The sequence below is a fragment of the Camelus bactrianus genome, chromosome 18, assembly GCF_048773025.1.
Source record: "Camelus bactrianus isolate YW-2024 breed Bactrian camel chromosome 18, ASM4877302v1, whole genome shotgun sequence".
Taxonomy (NCBI): Eukaryota; Metazoa; Chordata; class Mammalia; order Artiodactyla; family Camelidae; genus Camelus; species Camelus bactrianus.
Window position 1 is genome coordinate 17,132,111 of NC_133556.1, and position 23,598 is coordinate 17,155,708.

Genomic DNA, 23,598 nt, shown 5'->3' on the forward strand with positions numbered 1-23,598 from the left:
CATGGAAGTAGATGGGGGGGGGGGCAGGCAACGAGGCTGGGGAGGTGAGGAGGAGCTAGAGTATGAAGGACCTGACACCCCGTGTTGGGATGTCATGCAGGGGAGGAGGCTGCTGTTGACAGAGGAGGAGAGTGATGGTCGTATTTGTATTTAAGATCCTCGTGGCTGCAGTGCAGAAAATGGATGGAGTCGGGGCAAGACTAGAAGCAGGGACCCCTGAGAGAGGAGCTGGTGGGGCCCCTCCTGAGGTAGAGGCAGTGGACCAACGAAGATGTTGTCCAGGAGGCAGAGTCCACACGACTTGGTGATTGATCATGGGCCTTTCCCAAAGGTGAGAGCTGGTCCTGAGGGCAGCCTGGCAACTGTCGTTTATGGTCAAGGAAGGCTTGGAAGTTACATTGTTTCCAAAGGGCAGAGGACGGGTGATGGATCACCCATTCAGTCACCTCCATGAGCTCAGACCTCAAGGCCTGAGCTGGTGCAGGAAGAGTGGGTGTTCCTTGGTCATAGGTACCTGGGCAGGGGTGGGCAGCCAGGCCGGGTAGGGTGGCTGCTGGATCTGAGACAAGCAGCCAGACACCTGTGTTCTGATGGACTTCCATTCGCCAGGCTGTGCCAGGCATCCTTGCAAATGATGCCTGCCCTCATGGAACTTTTTGTCTAGTTGGGAAGATGGTTAAGCCATCAATGATAAAGTGTGATCATGCTTTGAAGGTTCCTGTCAAAGTGGGTGTGGGATGACCAGGAAGGCTTCCTGGAAGAAGGGATGTTCAATCAGCGACTAGAATAGGAGTCAGCCAGGAGAGGAAGCGGGGATGGTTTAGGCAGAGGGAAGAGCAGAAGCAAAGACCTATTTGTTGCATATTTATAACCATACGTATGGGGCCCACTGGATGTCAGCCACTGTACCAGGCCCAGCGGTGGGACAGCGTGAGCATGGGCTGACCCTAGAGTGCAAAGGGAGAGCCGTCAGAGTTGAAACTGGAAAGAGGCCTGACCATCAGGGGTCTTGAAATTCCCACCCAGGAGTGTGGATTTCATCCAGGGAGTAAGTGGAGAAGTGGCTTGCTCAGCTTTGCTCTCTCTGCCTAAGGCTGGAGAGTGGGCCAGGCTAGAGGCAGAAAGACCAGGAGGCTGGTGGCAGTGAGCCAGGGGCGAGGTGGCAGCGGCCTGAGCTACTGCGGTGACAGCGCCCATCAAAACGCACTTCTTACCCCAACCAGCTGCAGCAGAGGTCTTGGTGGGGGTGGGGGGCTGAGGGCCAATTGGGGAAACCTCCCAGGCCTCCCACTCCCCACCTTTGGCCCTTGAGAGGGTCACTCCGCCTCCTCTGGAGCCCACTTGCCCCAGACGCCAGCTCAATCTCTTGCCCAGAGCCAGTTTTAGGTCTGGATAGCAGCCGCGTTAGCCAACAGCTGCCCACACAGGTCCTTTCCTAGGAGGACTGAGGAGCCCGGTCCAGCCCACAGCTGTCATTCGGGCCCGTGGGGAAAAGCCAGGCCTCTGACAAGGATAGGTGTCGAGGCTTTACCTTTGGACCAGGTTGGGCCAGGTGTTGAGCTCATCAGGTAGGAGGAACTCAAAAGATACCCTGAGTGACTGGGTGAGCTGGTGGCTCCTCAGCCCCAGGGTTTCCCAGCCATGCTATTTTGAAGTCTGGGCTTCCAGTCGTCAGGCCAGCGAGTGGTTCTAACCCACCCCAGCAACCCCGCTAATCTCAGGACTAGAGTAACATCTCAGGGCGCCTGGCTACCCCAGAGATGGTTTCAGGGCTGACTCTGCTGGCCTGCGCTTGCTGCTCTCATCTGTGCATATGGTACCCACAACCCCTACAGTTCATTCCATCGGGCCCCACCCATCAGGGCCCGGAACAGAGACATTCGGATGGACAGCTCTACATGGAACAGGATAGCTGCTCTCCAGGTCATAAGCCCCATTGCCCCTCGTCCAGCAGTGACTCATTGTGGAGCTGCCCGGCCTGGCTTCTCATTTTAGGGAAGCATCATTGTGTGGCATCAAGCAGAGAAGCCCAGGCTGAGGCAGAACTTGGGATGGGCACATCGTTCCCTGATTTCCTCATGGCACAGGATTCCAGGGCACCAGCTCAGGTCTACTTTCCAGAGATTGTAATGAGGAGCAAGCTTCACAATGAGAAAATCTTTGGGGGCCAACTCTTCCTTTACCCAAAGCCAGCAACAGCGAAAGGCGGGAGGCAGGATGCAGCTCCCACTCCCTGCACTTGGAAGGTGAGTTGGGGAGGGTTCAAGTCCTCACACTCAGCCCAGGAGATGTGGCTCCTGGGGGCCTGGGAGTCTCTTTGCTTGTCTATTCCTTTGAATTTGGTTGTTGATGTTACATGATGGACAGGAAGAGTGAAAAACTAGCCTTTTGAGACATGGAAGCTGTATGCTTCTCTTTCCAGCGTCTAACCTTCATTCTCTTTTCAGAAGAAAAGGGCTAAACATCATATTGAAAATGGCCCAAACATACATCCAGTGGACGTGCTAATTCAAAAAGACACCTGCACCCCAGTGTTCACAGCAGCACTATTTACAGTAGCCAAGACATGGAAACAGCCTAAATGTCCATCAACAGATGACTGGATGAAGAAGATGTGATGTATATATACAATGGAAAAACTACTCAGCCATAAAAAAGAATAGAATAATGCCATTTGCAGCAACATGGATGGACCTGGAGATCATCATTCTAAGTGAAGTAAGTCAGAAAGAGAAATAAAAATACCATATGATATCACTTATACGTGGAGTCTAAAAAAAAAAAAGTCAAATGAACTTATTTACAAAACAGAAATAGACTCACAGACATAGAAAACAAACTTATGGTTACCAGGTGGGGATGGGGGGTAGGAAGGAATAAATTGGGAGTTCAAGATTTGCAGATACTAATATATATAAAATAAATAAACAGCAAGTTTCTACTGTACAGCACAGGGAACTCTATTCAATATCTTGTAGTAACCTATAATGAAAAAGAATATGAAAAGGAATATATGTATGTATATGTATGACTGAAATATTGTGCTGTACACCAGAAATTCACACAACATCGGAAATTGACTATCCTTATATTAAAAGGAAGAAAGAAAGGAAGGAAGGAAGGAAGGAAGAGAGAAAGAGAGAAAGAAAGAAAATAGCCCATAAACACTTTTGAAGCCTCGTGGTAAACAAACAAAGCTTTATTATTTTTTTTCCCATCATTAAAAAAATCAGGGCATTGAAAACAAACTGAGATCGTGGACCCCCGGGCCCACCCCACGTTAAGCAAAGTAGCCCCAGAGGAAGACGGCACAGCTGACGCAGACGATGAGGTTGACGTCCAGAAGGGTTTTCACCAACGGGGTTTCTTCCAAGGACACTATGACAGGGTCCGCCCTGCCCGGGGGCCCCTCCTTGCCCTTGCTGTCCACTCCACAGAGCCACAGGATGGCTTTCACCACTTTGGACCGCTTTTGGGTCATGTCGCCTAAAAAGAACCCAGCAAATAAAAAGGTCATGAGGATGGGCTGTGTCTCCCAGACAGGAGCGAAGAGAGACCAACCAGGTGTGTTCCAGACACTGTGATAAATGCTGTATGTTTTACAATTGTGTGTTTTCTGGAAGGTATTCATTAATACCTTAATTCCGGAAGACCGTTTTGTTCTGGAAGATCGGTATTTCCTGACTTTTCACTATTTTCAGGTGCAGAATTTCAGGTGAAGGGGTAGAGGCTCAGACTCATTCGAGTGAAGCCACACCGCTGCTGAGCAGCGGCAGAGGTGGGTTTAGGACCAGTTCTATCTGACTCCCTCCTCTCGGGCGCACTGCCTGCCAGAAGGCTGAGCTGGGCAACCTTGTGGGAAACTCTCTTTCTCCATCGAGAGCTGGGGCTGCAAAGTCAACTGCTTATGGAACCAGATAGGTAGGGGATCGGAGTCCAGGCAGCTGATATGCCGACTAAACATTTCGAAATATTCTTCACCTCTACCAAGAAAGCTCCTCTCTCTCATTTTCCTTGGAACATACGGCCTTCTAGATCTATCCCTGGGTTTCCCACTTTGGGATGACATGGGTTCACATCCACAAGTATTTTTTTTAAAAGCCATGTGTGATGATTAATAATAACTACAACCTTGGGGTTGTGGAGACAGTAGGGACTGGTGGGGACCTTGGCTAAATGCACATCCCAGATCTAAGGAACAGCTGCTTTACAGCTCCAGACAATTTTGCCTGCATGGGCTCTGTGTTGCCAGATCTTCCAATTTTTCAAGAGAAGATGGAAATCTGGAGTGTTATATGAAATCTCTTGATTTTTAAATAACTCACATTTTATTAAAATAGTAGGTGGGCCGAAACAAACTAGGTCTACAAGCTGCCAGTTTAAAAGCAGTCATTTAGAGAACACCAGAATTACACCCTCCTGCCACGGTTCTAGTAGGCACTCAACAAGCCTTGGCTATCACTGCCCACCTGAGGCATCTGTTACTGACCTTTCCAGTGGCCACAGAGTGAAGAAGGACCAGACCCTGGGAGTCAGGAGATGCAAAAATTCCAAGTCTGCCCCTTTTCCCTTTTCTGGCTTGTGATCTGATGGGAAAACGTCCCCTTAAACATATGATGCTCCTACTGCAACTGAGGAGCATGGCAACTCACTGCTGTGGGGTTTAGACGTGCTTTCTTGAACCATCTCGAACTGGATGTTGGTGCTGCCGGCCTCTGACGTCCCATTCTGGGAGAGGGTGGGAGGCAGCGGAGTTGCTGGTGGCACCTGTTCCTTCTGGACCAGGGGGTCATGGCGAGTAAACCAGGTCAGGCGACTGACCTAGGGGCAGAGGTGACTTGTGAGATGAGGAGTGGGCTGGAGACCGTCATCCCTTCCTCCCATCACCTTCCAACACAGAGCTCAGACTTCACGTCCAAGTCTGCCCCAAGCTCACCCTCCCACTCCACCCTCTAATGAGTTTCTAGTCCCCGCACTTTTCAGAATCAATGGACATTTCCATCTTTCTTCCACACAACTCTAATTCCCCTGTTGGGATCCCACCCGCCCTCATTCTAGTCCCCACAGCTTAACCCTAGCCCTTGGGTGTCGTGGGATCCAGCAATCAGCCATTCAGCTGACTCATTTCTCTGGCCACAGGGATTAAGCTGGTTCAGTGTGTCCTGAGCTGACTCCATCAATGGGAATCAGGAACTTTACCGGAAATGCTGGGACAAAACTGCTTATGCTTTTGCTTAATGAGGTTAAGAAAGCATGAGGGGGAGGGGTGTAGCTCAGTGGTAGAGTGCGTGCTTAGCATGCACAAGGTCCTGGGTTCAATCCCCAGTACCTCCATTAAAAAATAAACAAATATAATCTAATTACCACCCCCCCCCCAAAAAGACCAAACAAACAAACAAAAAAGAGAGTATGTATTCCTAGAAGCTGCTGGCCCCACGTGGGGCCTGAGACTAGAAGCAGAGTTGAGAGACAGATTCTGGTGGCCTTTTCACTGTCCTGAAATCAAGTTCTTCCTAAAACCCAGCCCTGGACTTTTCAGCTTTTTGAACAATCAGCCCTTTCCACTTAAGTCACGTGGGTTGTTTTCGGTCACTAGTAGTGAGGGGTCTCAATGGATATAGAGTCAAACCCAGATGTACCATCTCCTGGGAGGGCGGCTGTGTGAACCAGCTCACGGTGGACACGGTGATCAGGGTGACCCCGGACAGAATCATGGAGAAGTAGAGGTAGTGGACATTCTTCACCACAGCTGGGCGATTATCTGGCTGGTCACACCGAGGCTGCTCATAAATGAAGTCCAGGACCAGCCGAACCAAGCCTAGGAGAAGGCCCAAGATGAGACCTGAGAAGGCACCCTGCAAAGCAGAGGAAGGCCATCTTAGACCCGTGCAGGGCTCGCAGGCGGCCGGCACGGGTCTCCACAAACCTCAGCAAGCCCTTTCCAGACTTTGTCCTTCAAGTGACAGTCACCGCAGGGGTCAGTGATTCGAAAAGGGTTGGAGCTACTTTTTACATTTCACATATAATTAATCAATTACATATCATTCTCTGTTGATTCAGCTTCCCTATTTAATGAAAAAATGCATCAAAATAGAACCCCTCATTGCTATTTTTTTTTAAACACCCTCTATGTATCTCCTATATAGAACTCATCCCCCTCCAATGACACCGAGTCAAGACATCCTCATGTCCTCTCTCCGGTCACCTTCTCTCCCATCTTCATGGGCTGAGGGGCTGATCCAGAGCTACCTTTTCATTGGTCCGCTTCCAGAAACATCCCATGATGAAGATCACGGCCACAGGCGGCTGCAGGTAGGAGCTGATGGCCTGGATGTAAATGAAGAGTTGGCCGCCCTGGCTGGCCTGGACCACAGGGATCCAGAGGATGGAGACCAACACCAGAAGCAACACAAACACCCTAGTACCGGATGGAGAGAAATCCCCCCATTAGCGCTGTCTTCTCTGAACAGTTCTCTTTTTTATACAGCTTTATTGAAGTAGAATATTATATACCATAAGATTCGCCAATTTTAAGTGTACAATCCAGTAACTTCCGAGGAATTTATAGAGTTGCACAACCATCACTGCAAGCAAGTATTAGAACATCCATCGCTCCAAAAAGTCCCCTCATGCCCATTTATAGTCGATTCCTGTTCCCACCCTAAATAAGCTTCTGTCTCTACAGGTTTGCTTTTTTTGGACATTTCACATAAATGGTATCATACAATATACGGTCTTTTGCAGCTGGCTTCTTTCTCTTAGCAAGTCTTTGAGTTTCATCACGGAGGGAGGGTATAGCTCAGTGGTAGAGCTTATGCTTAGCATGCACGAGGTCCTGGGTTCAATTCCCAGTACCTCCATTAAAACAAACAAAACAAAACAAAGCAAAAAAACCTGAGTTTTCTCACAGATCACGTATCGGTATGTCATTCCTTTTTATTGTTGAGAAACATCCCATTGCGTGGATATGCCGTCACGTACTGCTGTTTCTCTTTCACCTGTCAGTGGCCACTTAGATTGTTTCTACTTTTCAGCTGTTGTAAAAATATGCCACTGTGAACATTTGTGTACAAGTCTTTGTGCAGACATATGGTTTCATTTCTAGGAATGCAATTCTAGGGTAAATTTATGTTGAACTTTTTAAGAAACTGCCAAACTATTTTTGAACAATTGAACTATTTTACCTTCCCACCTCTGATGCATAAGCTTTCCGACTTCTCTGCCTCCTTGCCTGTCGTTTTGATTATAGCTGTTCTAATGGGTGTGTAGTGCTATCTCGCAGTGATTTTTCTAGATTACTATCTTGTTTTGTAGATTATTCTAGATTACAAGTCCTTTGTCAGATATATGACTTGCAAATATTGCCCCCAGTCTGTGGCTTGTCTTCTTGTTTCCTTCATGGTGTCTTCTGAAGTGAGAAGGTTTCAGATTTTTATGAAGTCTAGTTCATCTCTTTCTTTATGGATTATGCTTTTGGGGTCATACTTCTCCCTAACCTATAGGTGAGATAGCCCTTTGGATGTACCTCCTTGAGGGGCAGAGTCCCAAGATGCCTACTAGCATGTGTTTTACATTAAATGTACGTGCCACTCATTCTGGTCATTTTCATTCTCCCCGTCAGACTTCAGGACTTTGCAGAAAGCTTGTTAGAGAAACCTTCTCCCCAAGCCCCAGAACATCCTTCTCCCTTTTACCTGGCTAACTCCTATTCACCCCTCAGAACCCAATCCAGGTTGGAGACTTTTCCTCTGAATCCCTAGGTCTCCTGACTCCCCAGTCATAAGACTCATCGGGGTTATACCTGCCTGTTTCCTTATCCTTCTCTTCTCTTATCTCCACAAAGGCAAAACTGACTCTTTTCTTTTCACTGACACATAGTAGGTGCTCCCTGCACATCTCTTGAATGAATGAGTGACTGACTCATACATGGGGTCCTAGTGTACTTCACCTTTGCCATCAGAGGAGGGGGAGAGCCAGCCTGCAGACGTCGCTGGTCGGACCTACCTCTGGGTGACTCAACTTTCTCCTCCCTGGATATCTAGACTTTTCACACCCCTGCCCGGCCCCGCCCAGTGAGACTTTACCTGCCCACAATCATGAGCTCCTTCTCAGATGCCCGAGGCCGGAGGTGGTTCCAGAGGTCCATGGTGAAGATGGTGCTGGCACTGTTAAAGATGGAGGTGAGGGAGGACATGAGCGCCGCCACCATCACAGCCATCATGAGCCCACGGAGCCCTGGGGGCAGAAGGGAGGTCTATGGGCCTCAGGCTTTTGCTGCCAACAGCTGCTGCTCTCACTCGTGACTCCATTTCCCCAGGCCCATGGCCAGCTGATCCCAACAGGTTCAACCCTGAGGAGGCAGCACTCAGGGGTGGGAGCCAAGAGGAGAGACTCAGAGGAGTGGGCTGGGCAGAGCCCCCTGGATAGCCTGAGCTTCATTTAGGGCTTAGTCCATCAGCTCAGAGCCCATTCCCTCCCGCATCCTCCCATCTTGTCCACACCCCCACCCAGATGAGAGCCCAGCCAACGTCCTCCTTTCTGGGTGCGCCGGAGGACTCCATTTAGAGGTGAGAGATCATTACCCACAGGCAGGAGTTCCAGCACAAGTTTGGGATATGCGATGTCAGAGCAGCCGGCGGGGTTGCTACAGACCTTCTGGCAGATTTCTGGGTCTGCACAAGCCACTTGGTCTACGGAGGAAACAAGCCCAGAGCTGAGCAGACAGACCCTCAGAGCTCCAGGAACAGCCAAAACCTGGCCTGGCACAGCCCAGCACCAGGAGACAGGATTACTGTGGATAAGCGTATAGTTCAGTGACATAAAAAGGAGCCTAGACTTTACAAACTATGGCCTTCTTACTTAACCATCCTGAACCTCAGATGCCGTATCTGTTAAATCGGGACAGTAACACAACTCCTCTTCATACGATTATAGTGAGGATGGGCTGAGATGACACACTTAGCACGCAGTCTGACACGGAGGAAGCACTGAATACATTTCAGTTATTATGACTGTAACCCAAATAAAGCTGAGACACCTAGCGGCCAGTCTCAGCACAGAGTCCTGTATCAGGATCCTCCACTCCCTAAAAAAGGACCCAAGAATTCACATCTTTACTAAGTTCATCAGAATTGCAAAGGACAATGCCGTCACTTGACACATGGCAAATCTTTTTCAAATTCCTCTTTCTTCCCAACCCCTTCTCAACAGCTGTTCCTCATTTTAGACTCCTAAAAATCCAACCAGGCTCTGAATTTCTCTCTCCTCCGCTTTCTGCATTTCCGCGTCAATTCTTGTCTCACCTAAACAGCATTCTGATTTTCTAATGTAAATCCACCCTGACTTCCTAGCATCTCCATCTGTACCTCTCGCTCGGAAGACAGAAGAGGAGATAAAAATTATAATAGTGTGTGTAGAGCACAGGGAAGTATATTCAATTTCTTGTAATAACATGATGGAAAATAATCTGAAAAGAAAAAATACACATGTATGTATATGTATAACTTAATCTGCTGTACACCCGAAACTAACATTGTAAGTCAACTACACTTCAATAAAAAAAAAGTTGTTTTTAATTATACTAGTGTGTAGCACAGAGTAGATACTCCATACATTTTTGTTGGGGAGAAGGTATCTGTCTCATTATTGTTACCTTCAGAGAGGGGAAGGGACACAGCAAGGCTGTGTTGGAGGCAGAGCTTAATTTAAACACGGGTCTCCCAACTCCCAGTCCAACCTTTCAGGGAAGGAAACCATCTCAGTGCCAGCCCAACACCACTCGCCTCCGCTGGACCACTTACTAAATTCTCAAGTCTCTTCTGCCAGCTGGATCTAGGAATAACTCCCATAAGTACTCCCAGGCCCTCTTTCTGCTCAGTCCAAAGGCATGTTTTTTCCTCATTCTCATGGGTGCCACTGCCTTCCAGCCTGCCTTCAAAGGCAAGTGGAAAGCACCCCGAGCCTCAGTTTAGGGGTGAGCTTGGGTCCCTTCACTGCTCATGCCCATCTTCTCCCGGGTCCTGATGCAGCATCAGTGTCATGATGATCATTCAGTTGAGGCCTCAAGTTCACAAGTGGCCTCGAACGCAGATGTTTGACAGTATTTCCAGATGAGGTTGTCTGTCTCGTCTTCATATTTTTATCTGCATTAAAACTGTTAGTTGAATCAATGTAAACATTTAAAGTACATCACGACTTTTAAAATCTAGTGTTGTTGATTCTTCATTTTCTTTTTTGAAATAGCCTAATGCCTAAGGAATGGAAGTCACCCCAGGGCCCTTCATCCATTAGGAAGCCCAAGAACTAGCTGGTCTTTGTTAAATTTCTCCACTCACTGTCTTGTCTTCTCAAGGCTGGGACCCTCCCTTCCCTCCACTAACACCCACCAATGGGGGAGGCAGTGGGTGCTGTGGCCACAACGAATAATACTATGGAGGAACTGTAGATGGCCTGCATAACTCTAGTTCAGTCTTAGACAAAATTAAGACTGCAGACCAAAATGATATTTGACAAGAAAGATTGAGAAGAAACAATCTTGTTGGGAAAAATCCTTTTGAGAGGTCAAAGTTCTTGGCTTGTTTATGACTCTTAGCGTAGGAGAAGATTATAAAAATGTCACATTCCTCTGGCCAGGACATGGTATGGAGCCTCCCCGGTGGGGCAAAGATCTTGTTTATGTTCAATCTTATGGGTCCTGACTCTTGTTGTCCAAAAGCTCCGCTCTTCAAGGTCCACCAAGAAGGAGCCAGACCCTCCCTGAGATAGTTCAATTAACTACCTGGTTTTTGTTTAACCTTCTAGGAATGTAACCTTCAACCATGAAACACGTGACAGACACAGAGTTTATAAAGCAAGTTTGTGGCAGAGAATGGTGTTTGTTCATTCAGGCTAAAGGATATGCTCATCATAGGGAAATTAGTCGGCTCAGCTAGGTTACAAACGAAACTAACAGCCTTACAATCATTAACACGCCATTCACTAATATCCACTCATCTGCCTTGGTTTAATTAATCAGCCATTTCATACATGGAGTGGTTTCTCTTGTCAGATCCTCCGATGCTTGAAATAAAGGATGGCTCTAGCAGAGTCCAGTCCAAACATAGCACCAAACCTCCTTCTCCCACAGATGCCAACATTCACGGAAGGTTCACTGTGATTCAGATGTCGCCAATAAACACAGTAATACACCTTCTCGTGTAATCTTCACAACTCCAGGGGAAAGATACTGTTATCATACTTATTTTCAAGACAAGTAAACTGAGGCCCAGAGAGGTTAAGTAGCGTCCCCAAATCATACAGCTAGTAAGTATCATGGGTAGGACTCAAAACCTTAGTTTATTCTAAAGCTCAGGTAGAGAGGACTGGCTGGTAAACAGATATATTCCTAGACTCCCGTGTTTTATTGTTTTGAGGGTTGTTTTGCTTCTTGCTTGGTTCCCACTGAGGTTCCTTTACACGTGTGTGCCATGTCTCAGATGGACAAAGTGGAAGAAGGTGTTGCCCAGGCTCATGAGAACTCAGGATCAGAGCATGCTTTTAGGCAGTGCTGGACCCATTTGAAGATTCAGAGAGGAGCTGGGGCAGCTGAGACAGAGAAAAGAGTGGAAATGGGTATAAACAGTGGCTGGCCTGGCACCTGGCCTTTTACACCAGGGCTTCTCAATCTTCTGGTGGGCTCGTTAAAAACAGATTGCTGGGCCCCACCCCCAGAGATTCAGATTCAATAGGTCTTGGATGGGGCCTGAAAGTTTGCATTTCTAACAAGTTCCAAGGTGACCCTGATGCTGCTAGACTGAGGACCACACTTTGAGAAGCTCTGGTCAAGACCTTCAAATACACCACGTCCACCTCACCATCTCCACCCTACTTCCCTCCCTTAGATTCCTTGCTCACTTATGGCTGGTGCCATACACTAGAGTGTTTTGATATCTATTTCCGCTTACTTTTATCATGAGTACCAGACTCATCTGTTACATTACAAACTCCCTAGGGGTGTGGAACATGGCACTTTGTTTCACCGAATAATCATCATTGGCTGGCTGACTGCTGAGAGTGATGGTCAGGCTCTTGTCACTGACCTGCCAGATAGTTAAGATGTGATTTGCCAAGGGAGACAGCAGCATGATTAAGAATCAAGTTTTAGAGGCAGATACACCTGGATTTAAATTCTGTATTACCCAGTACCAGCCAAGTAATTTCCAGCAAGTCACCCAACCTAGGAGAGATCTTTGACCTCTTTCTTAACCTCCTCATCCAGTCCATCATTAATCTGGTTGGCTTCAGTCTAAAACATATTTTTGAATCATCCACACGGACCAATTGTCGTCTCTTCCCAGAGGTCATCCCTGGAAACCCTGTCAGAAGTAGCCCCCACTCAGCATCCCCTGCGAAGTCTCCCTAAGCATCTTCCTCAGAGCACTTTGCAATGTCTCACTTAGATATTTGCTTATCTTTGTCTGTCTCCTCCACCACTAGAGTGTAATGCAAATACTCCACCATAACTGTATGTCTTGTTCATTTACAGAGCCCCAGAATCTTCTAGAATAAGACCTGGCAGATAATTTGCCCACAAAATATTTGTTGCACCCATGAATGAATCCATTAATTTCTCTGAGCTTCAATTTCTTCATCCGTAAATGAAAATAACAATGATAGTACCTACCTCATAAGGTCGTTTGAGGAATAAATGAGGTAGTAGATGTATAGAATAATAGGAGTGAACACTTCTATAGTGCTCACCATGTGCCAGGAACTGCCTTCAGCCTTAGGAAATAGCATCCTCATTTTACAAGTGAGGAAACAGAAGCAAAGAGAAATTCAGTGATTTATCTGGTCACATAGCTAGTAAGTGGCAGAGCCAAGACTCAGGGAAGGCAGTTCAGATGAGAATCCATTCATATTCATAACCACCACACTCTACTGCAAAACTCGTCACACAGGGACTGGCCCTTAGCACAATGAATGTTGGTTGCTTTAAGCCACATTCTTTGTTCACATGTCATCTTGTCCCATAGCTGTGTATTTTCCCATCAAGTCATCACAAACCCCAAGTCCCAGTGCTTATTCCTCCCATCTGGGCTTTTTCCAGCCTTGTGCCCCTTCCCTGGAAATAAGACCAACGACTCCCTGGGTTCTTCGTCTAGCCTGATGGAGCACAAGCCCAGTGTCTAGCACCACGGACAGCTCCCCACCCCCTTCCCTTCCCCAAGTCTTTCCACCTAATTCTTATTGTTCCAAATTATTTTGACAAAACTTCTGGACCAACTAACTTGGCATTTCATCCTACCTTTTCTTTACCTCTGCATGACATCATGTAGGATGAGGAATAAGGGAAGGAGCTTTCTGCTCCTTTGAGTTAATAACAGTGTTGGCAAAAAAGGAGCTTTCTTCCATACAGATCACTGATTCCTGACATCACAGTGATTCCCAGTAACATCCTCCACCCTTAGTCCTGTTTAATCCTCATGGTGCAAACCTCATCCCTTTACCATATTTCAAAAAGCAAAAGCTAAGGCAAATACTCTAGAGGCTTTGATATCCCTGATTTTGTTAAGAAAAGTACCCCTAAATGAGCCCCACTGGGCCAAAGTTACCAAAGGGCTCAACACCAAAGCTTGAGGGGAAGTCTCATGTGAGATTTCACGGAGCTGACATCTGGGACCACAAGATTTTAGCCTAGTCTGTGGTTTCAAAAAACATGTAGTTGAGACTCCAGATAGGACTCCACTCGATTTGGTCTGGGGCATCTACAGGACATTCCCATTGAACCAATGTTGGGAAACAGCACAGAGTCCATAGATGCCAGGATGGAGCTGCCTCAGTCGAATCACCAGGAAAGAACTCCAGCTGCATTCTTGTGGGGCAGTCAGTAATACATTTAGAACACTCCACAGGGTCCGAGACTCACAGACAGGTGAGCTCTCCTTTCAACTGTCTTCTCACCTGGAAAGAGGATGCGGCTGACCATACCAGGGAACACCATAATGAAAAGAGGCAGCACCTTCAGGTATGCAGCCATCAGAGAGCCTCCTTTGGCATGAGAGAGGTTCTTGGCAGCCAGAGTCCGCTGAACAATCACCTGGAAAACAGTGGGGTGGTTGGAAGCTGAGATGCCTTTCTCTTCAAGCAACCTAAGTGTGCATATCTTCTTGGTAGGCATGGTGGACTCAGGAGCTTGGTTTCCTGTTCTCAATCCCTGTGGTCAAGTGGTCCAGCTGGGGTAGCTATGCCAAGGCAGAGAAAGCAAGAGCAGGAAGGAGCAGAAAGCAAGAGCAAATACTCAAGGTTTGACTAGAAGTGATGAGTGAAGAGGAAGAGACAGAGAGAGAATCTGAGATATTGCTACCATCAGGATGGGTGTGCCTGGGCTTGATGTTACTCTGCCTCGGTCTTATCCTGACCTCCTTCTCTCTGTTGAGTTGGGTGAGGTTAGTCTTGCCAGAATTTATCCACTCAGAACAGACTGTTTGTGGCCAGAGACAGAGGGCAGGAGAGGGCAAAATGGATGATGGGGGTCAAAAAGTAGATTTCCAGTTATAAAATTATAAAATAAATAAGTCTAAGGGATGTAATGGACAGCATGGTAACTATAGTTAATAAAATAATAATAATAATGGATTGCATATTTTTAAGTTGCTAAGAGAATGGATCTTAAAAGTTTTCATCACAAGAAAAAAATCTGGGGGGAAAGGTATAGCTCAGTGGTAGAGCACATGCTTGGCATGCACAAGGTCATGGATTCAATCCCCAGTACCTCCATTAAAAATAAATAAATAAACCTAATTACTCCCCAAATGATTAAAGAAAACGAAAAACAAACAAAAAAAGATTTTTTAAAAAAAGGTAGATACATTTGTGATTCTGATAGAAATGGCCAAACTGCCTTCATTGGAAACCAACTTGTATTCCCATCAGCAATGAATAAAAGTTACTATTTAAAAAAGGAAGAGGGTCTTTTCCAGTAGGCGGCCTGAGGTGACCTCTAAAAATGGTTCACTATTCACTTGACCCAGAAAACCCCACAAAATTATGTAAATCAAGAGGTTCAAATCTTCGTGTTCACTTTAAGAACACTCATGAAACTGCCCAGGCCACTAAGGGTATGCATATCTGAAAAGCCACCAAGTATCTGAAGGACATCACTTTACAGAAGCAATGTGTGCCGTTCCGTCGTTACAATGGTGGAGTTGGTAGGTGTGCCCAGGCAAAACAGTGAGGCTGGACACAGGGTTGATGGCCCAAAAAGAGTGCTGAGTTTTTACTGCACATGCTCAAAAATGCAGAAAGTAATGCAGAACTTAAGGGCTTAGATGTAGATTCACTGGTCATTGAGCACATCCAGGTGAACAAAGCTCCCAAGATGCGGCGCAGGACTTACAGAGCTCATGGTCGGATCAACCCTTACATGAGCTCTCCCTGCCACGTTGAGATGATCCTTACTGAAAAAGAGCAGATTGTTCCTAAACCAGAAGAGGAGGTTGCACAGAAGAAAAAGATATCCCAGAAGAAACTGAAGAAACAAAAACTTATGGCCTGGGAATAAATTCAGCAAAAAATAAATGCAAATAAAAGTAAAATAAATAAATAAATAAATAAAAATAAATAAAAATAAAAAAGGAAGAGGGTGGATCAACATACACAAATCAATCAGTGTAATACATCACATCAATAAGAGAAAGGACAAAAACCACATGATCATCTCAATAGATGCAGAAAAGGCATTTGATAAAATTCAACACCCATTTATGATTAAAAACTCTCACCATAGTGGGTATAGAGGGAACATATCTCAACATGATAAAAGCTATATATGACCAACCTACAGCCAGCATGGTACTCAACAGTGAAAAACTCAAAAGCTTCCCACTAAAATCTGGGACAAGACAAGGATGCCCACTATCACCACTCCTATTCAACATAGTCTTGGAAGTCCTAGCCACAGCAGTCAGGCAAGAGAGAGAAATAAAAGGGATCCAAATTGGAAAAGAAGAGGTAAAAGTGTCACTATATGCAGATGACATGTTACTATACACAGAAAACCCTAAAAGGTCCACACAAAAGCTACTAGAGCTGACTGAAGAATTCAGCAAGGGAGCAGGTTACAAGATTAACGTTCAAAAATCAGTTGCATTTCTTTACACTAACAATGAATCAACAGAAAAAGAAAGTAAAGAAACAATCCCCTTTAAAATAGCACCCAAAGTAATAAAATAACTAGGAATAAATCTAACCAAGGAGGTGAAAGAATTGTACACAGAAAACTATAAACCATTGATGAAGGAAATTAAAGAAGACTTTAAAAAATGGAAAGATATCCCATGCTCCTGGATTGGAAGAATCAATATTGTTAAAATGGTCACACTGCCCAAGGCAAACTACAGATTTAATGCAATCCCTATCAAATTACCCAGGACATATTTCACAGAACTAGAACAAATCATAATAAAATTTATATGGAACCATCAAAGACCTAGAATTGCCAAAGCATTACTGAAGAGAAAGAAAGAGGCTGGAGGAATAACTCTCCCAGACTTCAGACAATACTATAGAGCTGCAGTCATCAGGACAGCATGGTATTGGTACAAAAACAGACATATAGACCAATGGAACAGAAGAGAGAGCCCAGAAATGAACCCACAAACTTTTGGTCAACTAATCTTCAACAAAGGAGGCAAGAATATACAATGGAATAAAGTCTCTTCAGCAAATGGTGTTGGGAAAACTGGACAGCAGCATGTAAAGCAATGAAGCTAGAACACCCCCTTACACCAAACACAAAAATAAACTCAAAATGGATCAAAGACTTAAACATAAGACAAGATACAATAAACCTCCTAGAAGAAAATACAGGCAAAACATTATCTGACATACATCTCAAAAATGTTCTCCTAGGGCAGTCTACACAAGCAACAGAAATAAAAGCAAGAATAAACAAATGGGACCTAATCAAACTTACAAGCTTCTGCACAGCAAAGGAAACCATAAGTAAAACAAAACAACAACCTACAGAATGGGAGAAAATTTTTGCAAATGAAACCAACAAAGGCTTGATCTCCAGCATATATAAGCAGCTCATATGACTTAATAAGAAAAAAACAAACAAACAAATCCAAAAATAGGCAAAAGACCTAAACAAGCAATTCTCCAAGGAAGAAACACAAATGATCGATAGGCACATGAAAAAATGCTCAATATCACTAATTATCAGAGAAATGCAAATCAAAACTACAATGAGGTATCACCTCACACCAGTCAGAACGGCCATCATTTAGAAGTCCACAAATGACAAATGCTGGAGAGGCTGTGGAGAAAAGTGGTGCAGCCACTGTGGAAAACAGTATGGACATTCCTCAAAAGACTAGGAATAGACTTACCATATGACCCAGGAATCCTGCTCCTGGGCATATATCCAGAAGGAACCCTACTTCAAAATGACACCTGCACCCCAATGTTCTAGCAGCACTATTTACAACAGCCAAGACATGGAAGCAACCTAAATGCCCATTGTCAGATGACTGGATAAAGAAGATGTGGTATATTTATACAATGGAATACTACTCAGCCATAAAAAAGAACAAAATAATGCCATTTGCAGCAATCTGTATGGACCTGGAGATTGTCACACTTAGTGAAGTCAGTCAGAAAGAGAAATAAAAATACCATATGATATCACTTATATGTGGAATCCAAAAAAAAAAAGACACAAATGAACTTATTTACAAAACAGAAATAGACTCATAGACATAGAAAACAAACTTGTGGTTACCAAAGAGGAAAGAGAGGGAGGGATAAGTTAAGAATTCGGTATTTGCAGATACTAACTACTATATATAAAATAGAAAAACAGCAATGTCCTACTGCATAGCATAGGGAACTATATTCAATACCTTGTAATAGCCTATAATAAGAAAGAATATGAAAAGGAATACATATATATATATAATTGAATCACTATGCTGTACACTAGAAATTAACACAACATTTTAAACTGACTATAGTTCAATTTAAAAAAAAAAATAAAACATACAAAGCACTCAAAAAAAAAAAAAAAAAGTCACGGGGCCCAGGGAGGGGAGGGCTTGGGTTTCTGGGCCCTCTCGCCCTGCCTGGCATTTGGAAGAAAACTGAATAATCCTGGAATAGGTCCCCGGGCTCTTGAATGATGAGGGGTGGGTTGGAGGTGGGCTTTTCGGGGTGCATGCTGGAATCCCAGCTAGTGAGGGTTTGAGGTATCTCAAGTAAACATCTGCACAGATTAATAAATATAAGCTGGCGAGCTGTGTCAAGAACAGTAATGCAAACCATAGCAAAAAATGTTTTTAATGATTTATTAAATGTCCCTGCAACAAAAGGACTGTGACCAGATTCCTCCTGCTGCAGTCTTTTGTAATTCTTAGTAACACCCCGCCCCCCCTTAACAGACAAGGAAACAGTGGTTCAGAGATGTTAGTGTCCCAAGGCTATGCCACCTGAACTTGATTCCAGGCTTGTTAAGGTTAAAACTCACACTGTTAGCCTCAGGTGAACTCAGGTGAATTGTCTCCCAGGGTCTCTATTGCCCAAGATTTGCTAAGGGTGGGAAGAGGTTCGCTCTCTTAAAGGGGCAGCCCCTACGTACTGCACCCATCTGGGAGGAGTTCTGACCTGTGGGGAGACCTGGAATTCATTCTGTGCAGTGTCTCCTACATCAATCCAGTGGTTCAGCTCCATGATCATTACTACAGTTAAACTCTCAATAGCCCTGACTATGCAATTAATAGCCTCCAAAATGGCACGCTGACTTCTGATCTTTGATGCAACAGAGAAAACCACGTCAACAGGTAATACATTCACGAGGCTTGAAACCTGGGAAAGTATAAACAGCTGTGAGGGTGAAACAGCTCCCATCCATCCTGGCACATCTGTCCGCCTCCCTGCCCAGGGCAACCGCTCTTACTGCTTTTATATACATCCATCCAGAGTTGCCTTCTGCACATACAAGCAAATGCAAATATAGATTCTATCCCACCGCCTCCCCTGCACCTTTTAACACATCGTTGTGCCTTATGCTTTTCTAATTTCTTTTTTCACACCAGTTACATATTTGCTTTAAGAGCTTTGCATTGACTGGTCCCTCTGCCCAAAACTCTCTTCCTCCTCCTTCGAAGCCTTTGTTCAAAAGTCACTTCTCAATCACATCTCCCCTGACCACCCTACTTTAAATTGCCCTCCCACAGTCTCAATCTCCCTTCCCTTCCCGCCCTGGTTTGCTTTTCTTTTTCAAGTAAGTTATCACCTTTTAACGTTCCACATAATTTACTTATTTATTGTCTGTCTACCCCCATCAGAAGGTGACCTCTGCAAAAGGGAGAGCCCTGCCTGATGTGTTTACTCGTGATTCCCACGTGGCCAGTGCTAGAGGACACCTAGTGCGTACTTGTGGCACAAATACCGATACCAGTTTTAACCTCCATTTAAAGTAAGCAATCTCTTTTGCTTACTGGATCTTTCCAGTCAGTCAGCAGGATGTATCAAGCTTTCCCTCTTTGCAAATACCAGCAGCTTTGGATTTGCCAGGACCCGAGAAGAGCAGGAAGTAAGATAATGTGTAGAGTTTTATAGAGAGAAAGGAGTTACTGAGGATGGTGGGGGAGAAATGCAAATTTGAAAATAGATTAAGGGAGAAAAAAAACCCAGACACCCCCAGGAAAGAAGCATCCTGGAGGGTGACTTGCTCAGTCTGCTGCACTGTACCTGATCCGTGCACCAGTACCAGAGGGACGGGATGGACATTCCAAACAGGATTCCAGGCCATGGGAGATCAGATGTCAGTGGGTCTCGGAAAATATGGAAGGCATCTTCCCGGGGCAGTCCGCAGCTGTTGTTCCCTGTCCGGTTGCTAGCCAGGGCCAAAAAGTATTTCTCCTTCAGGCCTTCCATCCCGCCGACTGCAGCAAAGCCTAGAATTCAGAGGAAACTCAAATTTGCCAGGAACTCAGATGGGTCTACAGCAAGTAATGGCAGGGCGGGGCTGTTTGCAGATCAGTGAAATCCTATTTAAAGCAGCGCTACCAAGGAAAGTTGGTTGCCTTTAAGTTTCTTCACCTCTTTTTTTTTTTTTTTAAATACCTTTAACTATGGATTGCGTCTCAGAATATCATTTCTAAATACATGATACAAAATACATACATTGTTAAGGAGATCAAATATGTTGAAGGCCCTCATCAAAACATAAAAACTGTGACATAGTAATTTATTTATTTGCTACATCAAATAAGACCCAGTAGTCAGTCTAAAAATAATTTAGTTTTAGAGTAACCACAAACAGTGTTTCAATACATCAATAGCACCTGTAAAAACATTCAGATAAAAACATCTGGGTGTCTTTTGGTAAAGTCACAGATATTGCTAATATTCCTGTGGGTTTTTTGGTTTTTTTTTTTTGGCCACATTAATAATTGAAAACTGCTACATTTCAATGATGGATTTAGGAAAAAACAGATCGATTTTTTTTCCCCATCCAAGATTCACAAAACCCCTGAATTCTGCTCATGGACCCCAGGTTAAGAAACTCTGTCTGAAGGAGACATTCTTTCCCCTCTGGATTTCTTCTCAGCTACTCTGAACACACGGTTATCACAAGAGTGGTCCAAGTAACTTCTGGCCTTGGGCAAGTCACCGCCCCCTCTGGGATTCCGTTTCCTCATCTGCAGGTGGGGATGGTGTAGCGCCAACCTCACGGGGCTGGGGCAAGGACTGAGTGAGATAATGCACCTGAAATACACCGCATTAGGCACAAACCCGAGCTGTTCTAAAAAATAATAAAGTCGTGTAGTTTGCAGAGAGTTTGCTTCTTCTCATTAATTGAGAGGATTCAAGGTCATCCCCCAAATAACATTGCTCTCACTGGATTACGTTCTGGAAGGCGTCTGTTTGTTTGTTTGTTTGGAAGAGAAGGGTTTCATGTTACCACTTGGGTAGGAAGGATATGTAATGTGCAACCTGGATGATCTTTACTGAAGATTGTAGAAAACAATAGCTACTAAGGGGAAAATAAAGTGATGCTAGATTTTTGGCATGCTTTATTTCCATGAAAAATTATTTCGTGCCTGTGGGTGGCTGGTGGGGAGGGTATGCTTTTTATCAATCATTGGACCTGCCCATCTGAGTATGTAAAGCAAGTGCAATTCACCCAGGATACAGAGCATAGCAGGTAGAAAAACTGAGAACAGAATCACCCCATCATGCGTGGAAATGAAGTAGGCAGCGTGTCGTAAACTTGGAATCACCTGGGAACCATTAAAAAGCGTGTACTGATTGATTCAGCAAGTCTGCAGTGGCGCCTGAGTTTCTGCCCTTCTAATGGGCTCCCAGCTGGCCCTGATGCTGCTGGTCCATAGACCACACTCAGAGTAGCAGGAACGTAGGAGACATTTGGGTACCAAATGAAACTAGCAGTCCCCCTGGCATAAAGCCAAGTAGGGGATTATGAATATTAATCCTGATTTCAGCCACTTTAATAAATAAGCTCCATTTTAGGTTAGTTTTTCAATTTCTCTTTTCTTTTTTTTTTTTCTAGATAACCAGTCATATCATCTGCAAATAATAATAGTAATTTTATCTCTTTCTTTTCAATATGTATCTGTTATGGGATTTATTTTTTATTGCATAAATAATGAGGCTATTCTCTTTCTGGTTCTAATGAGATTACTTACAGTTTTCTTGGTGCCCCTTTTGGAAGGGGTTTTTAAACAGATGTACTAATTTCTTTTTTGATGATTGGACTATTAAAGTTTCCTAATTGAGTCAAATTTAGTAACTTAGATTTTCCTAGGAAAACAGATTTCAAGCAAGTTTTCATATTTGTTCCCCTAAAACTTTGTTAGCCTATAATCTAAATTTTTTCTCTGTGCTTTTTGTTCTTTTTCTTATTCCTAAGTACTGCCTTGTTTTCTCCCTTTGATTTGCTGCTGTATTTTATGGTTCTTTTCAAGGAAAGAGATATTGGAGTAATTCATTCTGAAGTTTCCTATTTTCCAATTCATTCCATTGGACTTTCATATTCCTGGATATAAATGTTTTTCTAGGATTATGGCTCTGACTTCATCATTCAGTTTGAAATGTAATGTTCTTGTCATTTTTTTCTAAATAGTTTGTAGCTGCAGTTTTTATTTCCTCCTGGACCTGAGCGCTATTTAGGAAACTGCTTTACATTTTCCAAGTAATTAGATTTTCTAAGTAATTTTTTTTAATTCACACTTTTCCCAATGAATTTAACTTTTTGGTTTTGCATGGGTAAAATAACGCAATCTGGAAAATGTATGGGGATTTTTGCAAAATTTGGTTATTTTTTTCAGTGATCCATTTTTGTGGATGGTTGTATGATGCTAGAAAAAGCTATATTCACTATGATGAGAATGCTTATCATTTATATAATTTATAACCTCCAAATCCTTATTTATGTTTCAGCTCCTTGTTCTGTCATGGGTTAAAGCCTTCTGGTACTATTTTGGTTTCTGTCCATTTTTTCTATTTCTAACAACTTTTATGTGTCTTGCAGCAATGTTATTTAATACACAAACATTATATCTTCATTGTAAATTTGCTATTTTTCAATATAAAATTACTTTCCCTTCTGTTTAGTGCTTTTTGTCTTATACTTCGTTTTACATGTGCCACTTGCAAATGATATAAAGTTGAATTTTCTTTATCTAAACTATAATCCTCTAGTTTTATTGAGAAAATAAGCAATATATAACTAAATGAAAGAATAACAGCCAAACAGCCATATACTCACCACACAGATTGAAATTGATTTCAAACGCCTCTACAAAGCTATAGTAATCAAAACAGTGTGGTATTTGCCTAAAACCAGTCATACGGATCAATGGAACAGAATTCAGAGCACAGAAAGAAACCCGTGCATATCCAGTCAATTAATTTTCAACATTTAAAACCTGCAGATGCCTTGGGAGAAAGTCTACTAGATATAGCAGAACAATGAAGGTTGCTGAAGGTCCATCTGAAATCTCTCTCCTGACTGATTATAATGAGTTAAGTAACAGAACTTCCCCATTGAGACCCTATACTTTTTGAAAGAAAGAGCAGGAAGTTTGAATAAGAACAGACCATGGGAAGATGCATCTTTTGGCTCTCCTGCCTCTGAAATCTGAAGTGTTGTAAGTCACTTGTGTGGCACTGGGAGGTTCAAAGTTTTGCTACCTATGACAACAACCACACCAAATGTTTATCCAGTGAAGATGGACATGTGTCCTTACCTATTTATTATTCATTTATATGTCCTCTCTATATACACCAGCAAAGTTTTTCTTCTTCATAAGGGTCCAAAACATTTCCTGCTAAAGTTAATAATAAGCAAGTGTTGTTGCTGTCTTTGTCGTGAAGCTCATTTATTACTCCAGGATTCTTTCTTTGAATTTTTGGCTTGAAAGATGAAAGTTAACATATACACAAAATTCAGACTGTGCAGAAAGGCACAGTGTTCAGGTAAAATTCTTGTCTATACTCTTTGACCCCTGCTCCTAGACTCTTCCTTCAAAAGTCATTACCAGGCAGTATGGTGGGGAAGGGTATGTAATCTGCTTGGGTTTGAATCCTGGC

General features: G+C 44.0%; 1 protein-coding gene across 6 annotated transcripts in view; it reads right to left on the minus strand.

Annotated features, from left to right (window-relative positions):
* Positions 1-3,181: 3,181 nt before the first annotated feature.
* Positions 3,182-23,598, minus strand: part of SLC5A11 (solute carrier family 5 member 11) — a 56,629-nt gene continuing 36,212 nt past the window's right edge. For all 6 annotated transcript variants that reach the window (XM_010961000.3, XM_074346180.1, XM_010961002.3 and 3 more), the window contains 8 exons: positions 19,732-19,937; positions 13,942-14,077; positions 8,583-8,690; positions 8,085-8,235; positions 6,250-6,418; positions 5,640-5,855; positions 4,653-4,821; positions 3,182-3,486 (listed from right to left, as the gene is read on the minus strand). In XM_010961000.3, coding sequence (XP_010959302.1) covers positions 3,281-3,486; positions 4,653-4,821; positions 5,640-5,855; positions 6,250-6,418; positions 8,085-8,235; positions 8,583-8,690; positions 13,942-14,077; positions 19,732-19,937 — 1,361 coding nt within the window. In that variant the 3' untranslated portion in view covers positions 3,182-3,280. The remainder of the gene's footprint in view (positions 3,487-4,652; positions 4,822-5,639; positions 5,856-6,249; positions 6,419-8,084; positions 8,236-8,582; positions 8,691-13,941; positions 14,078-19,731; positions 19,938-23,598) is intronic.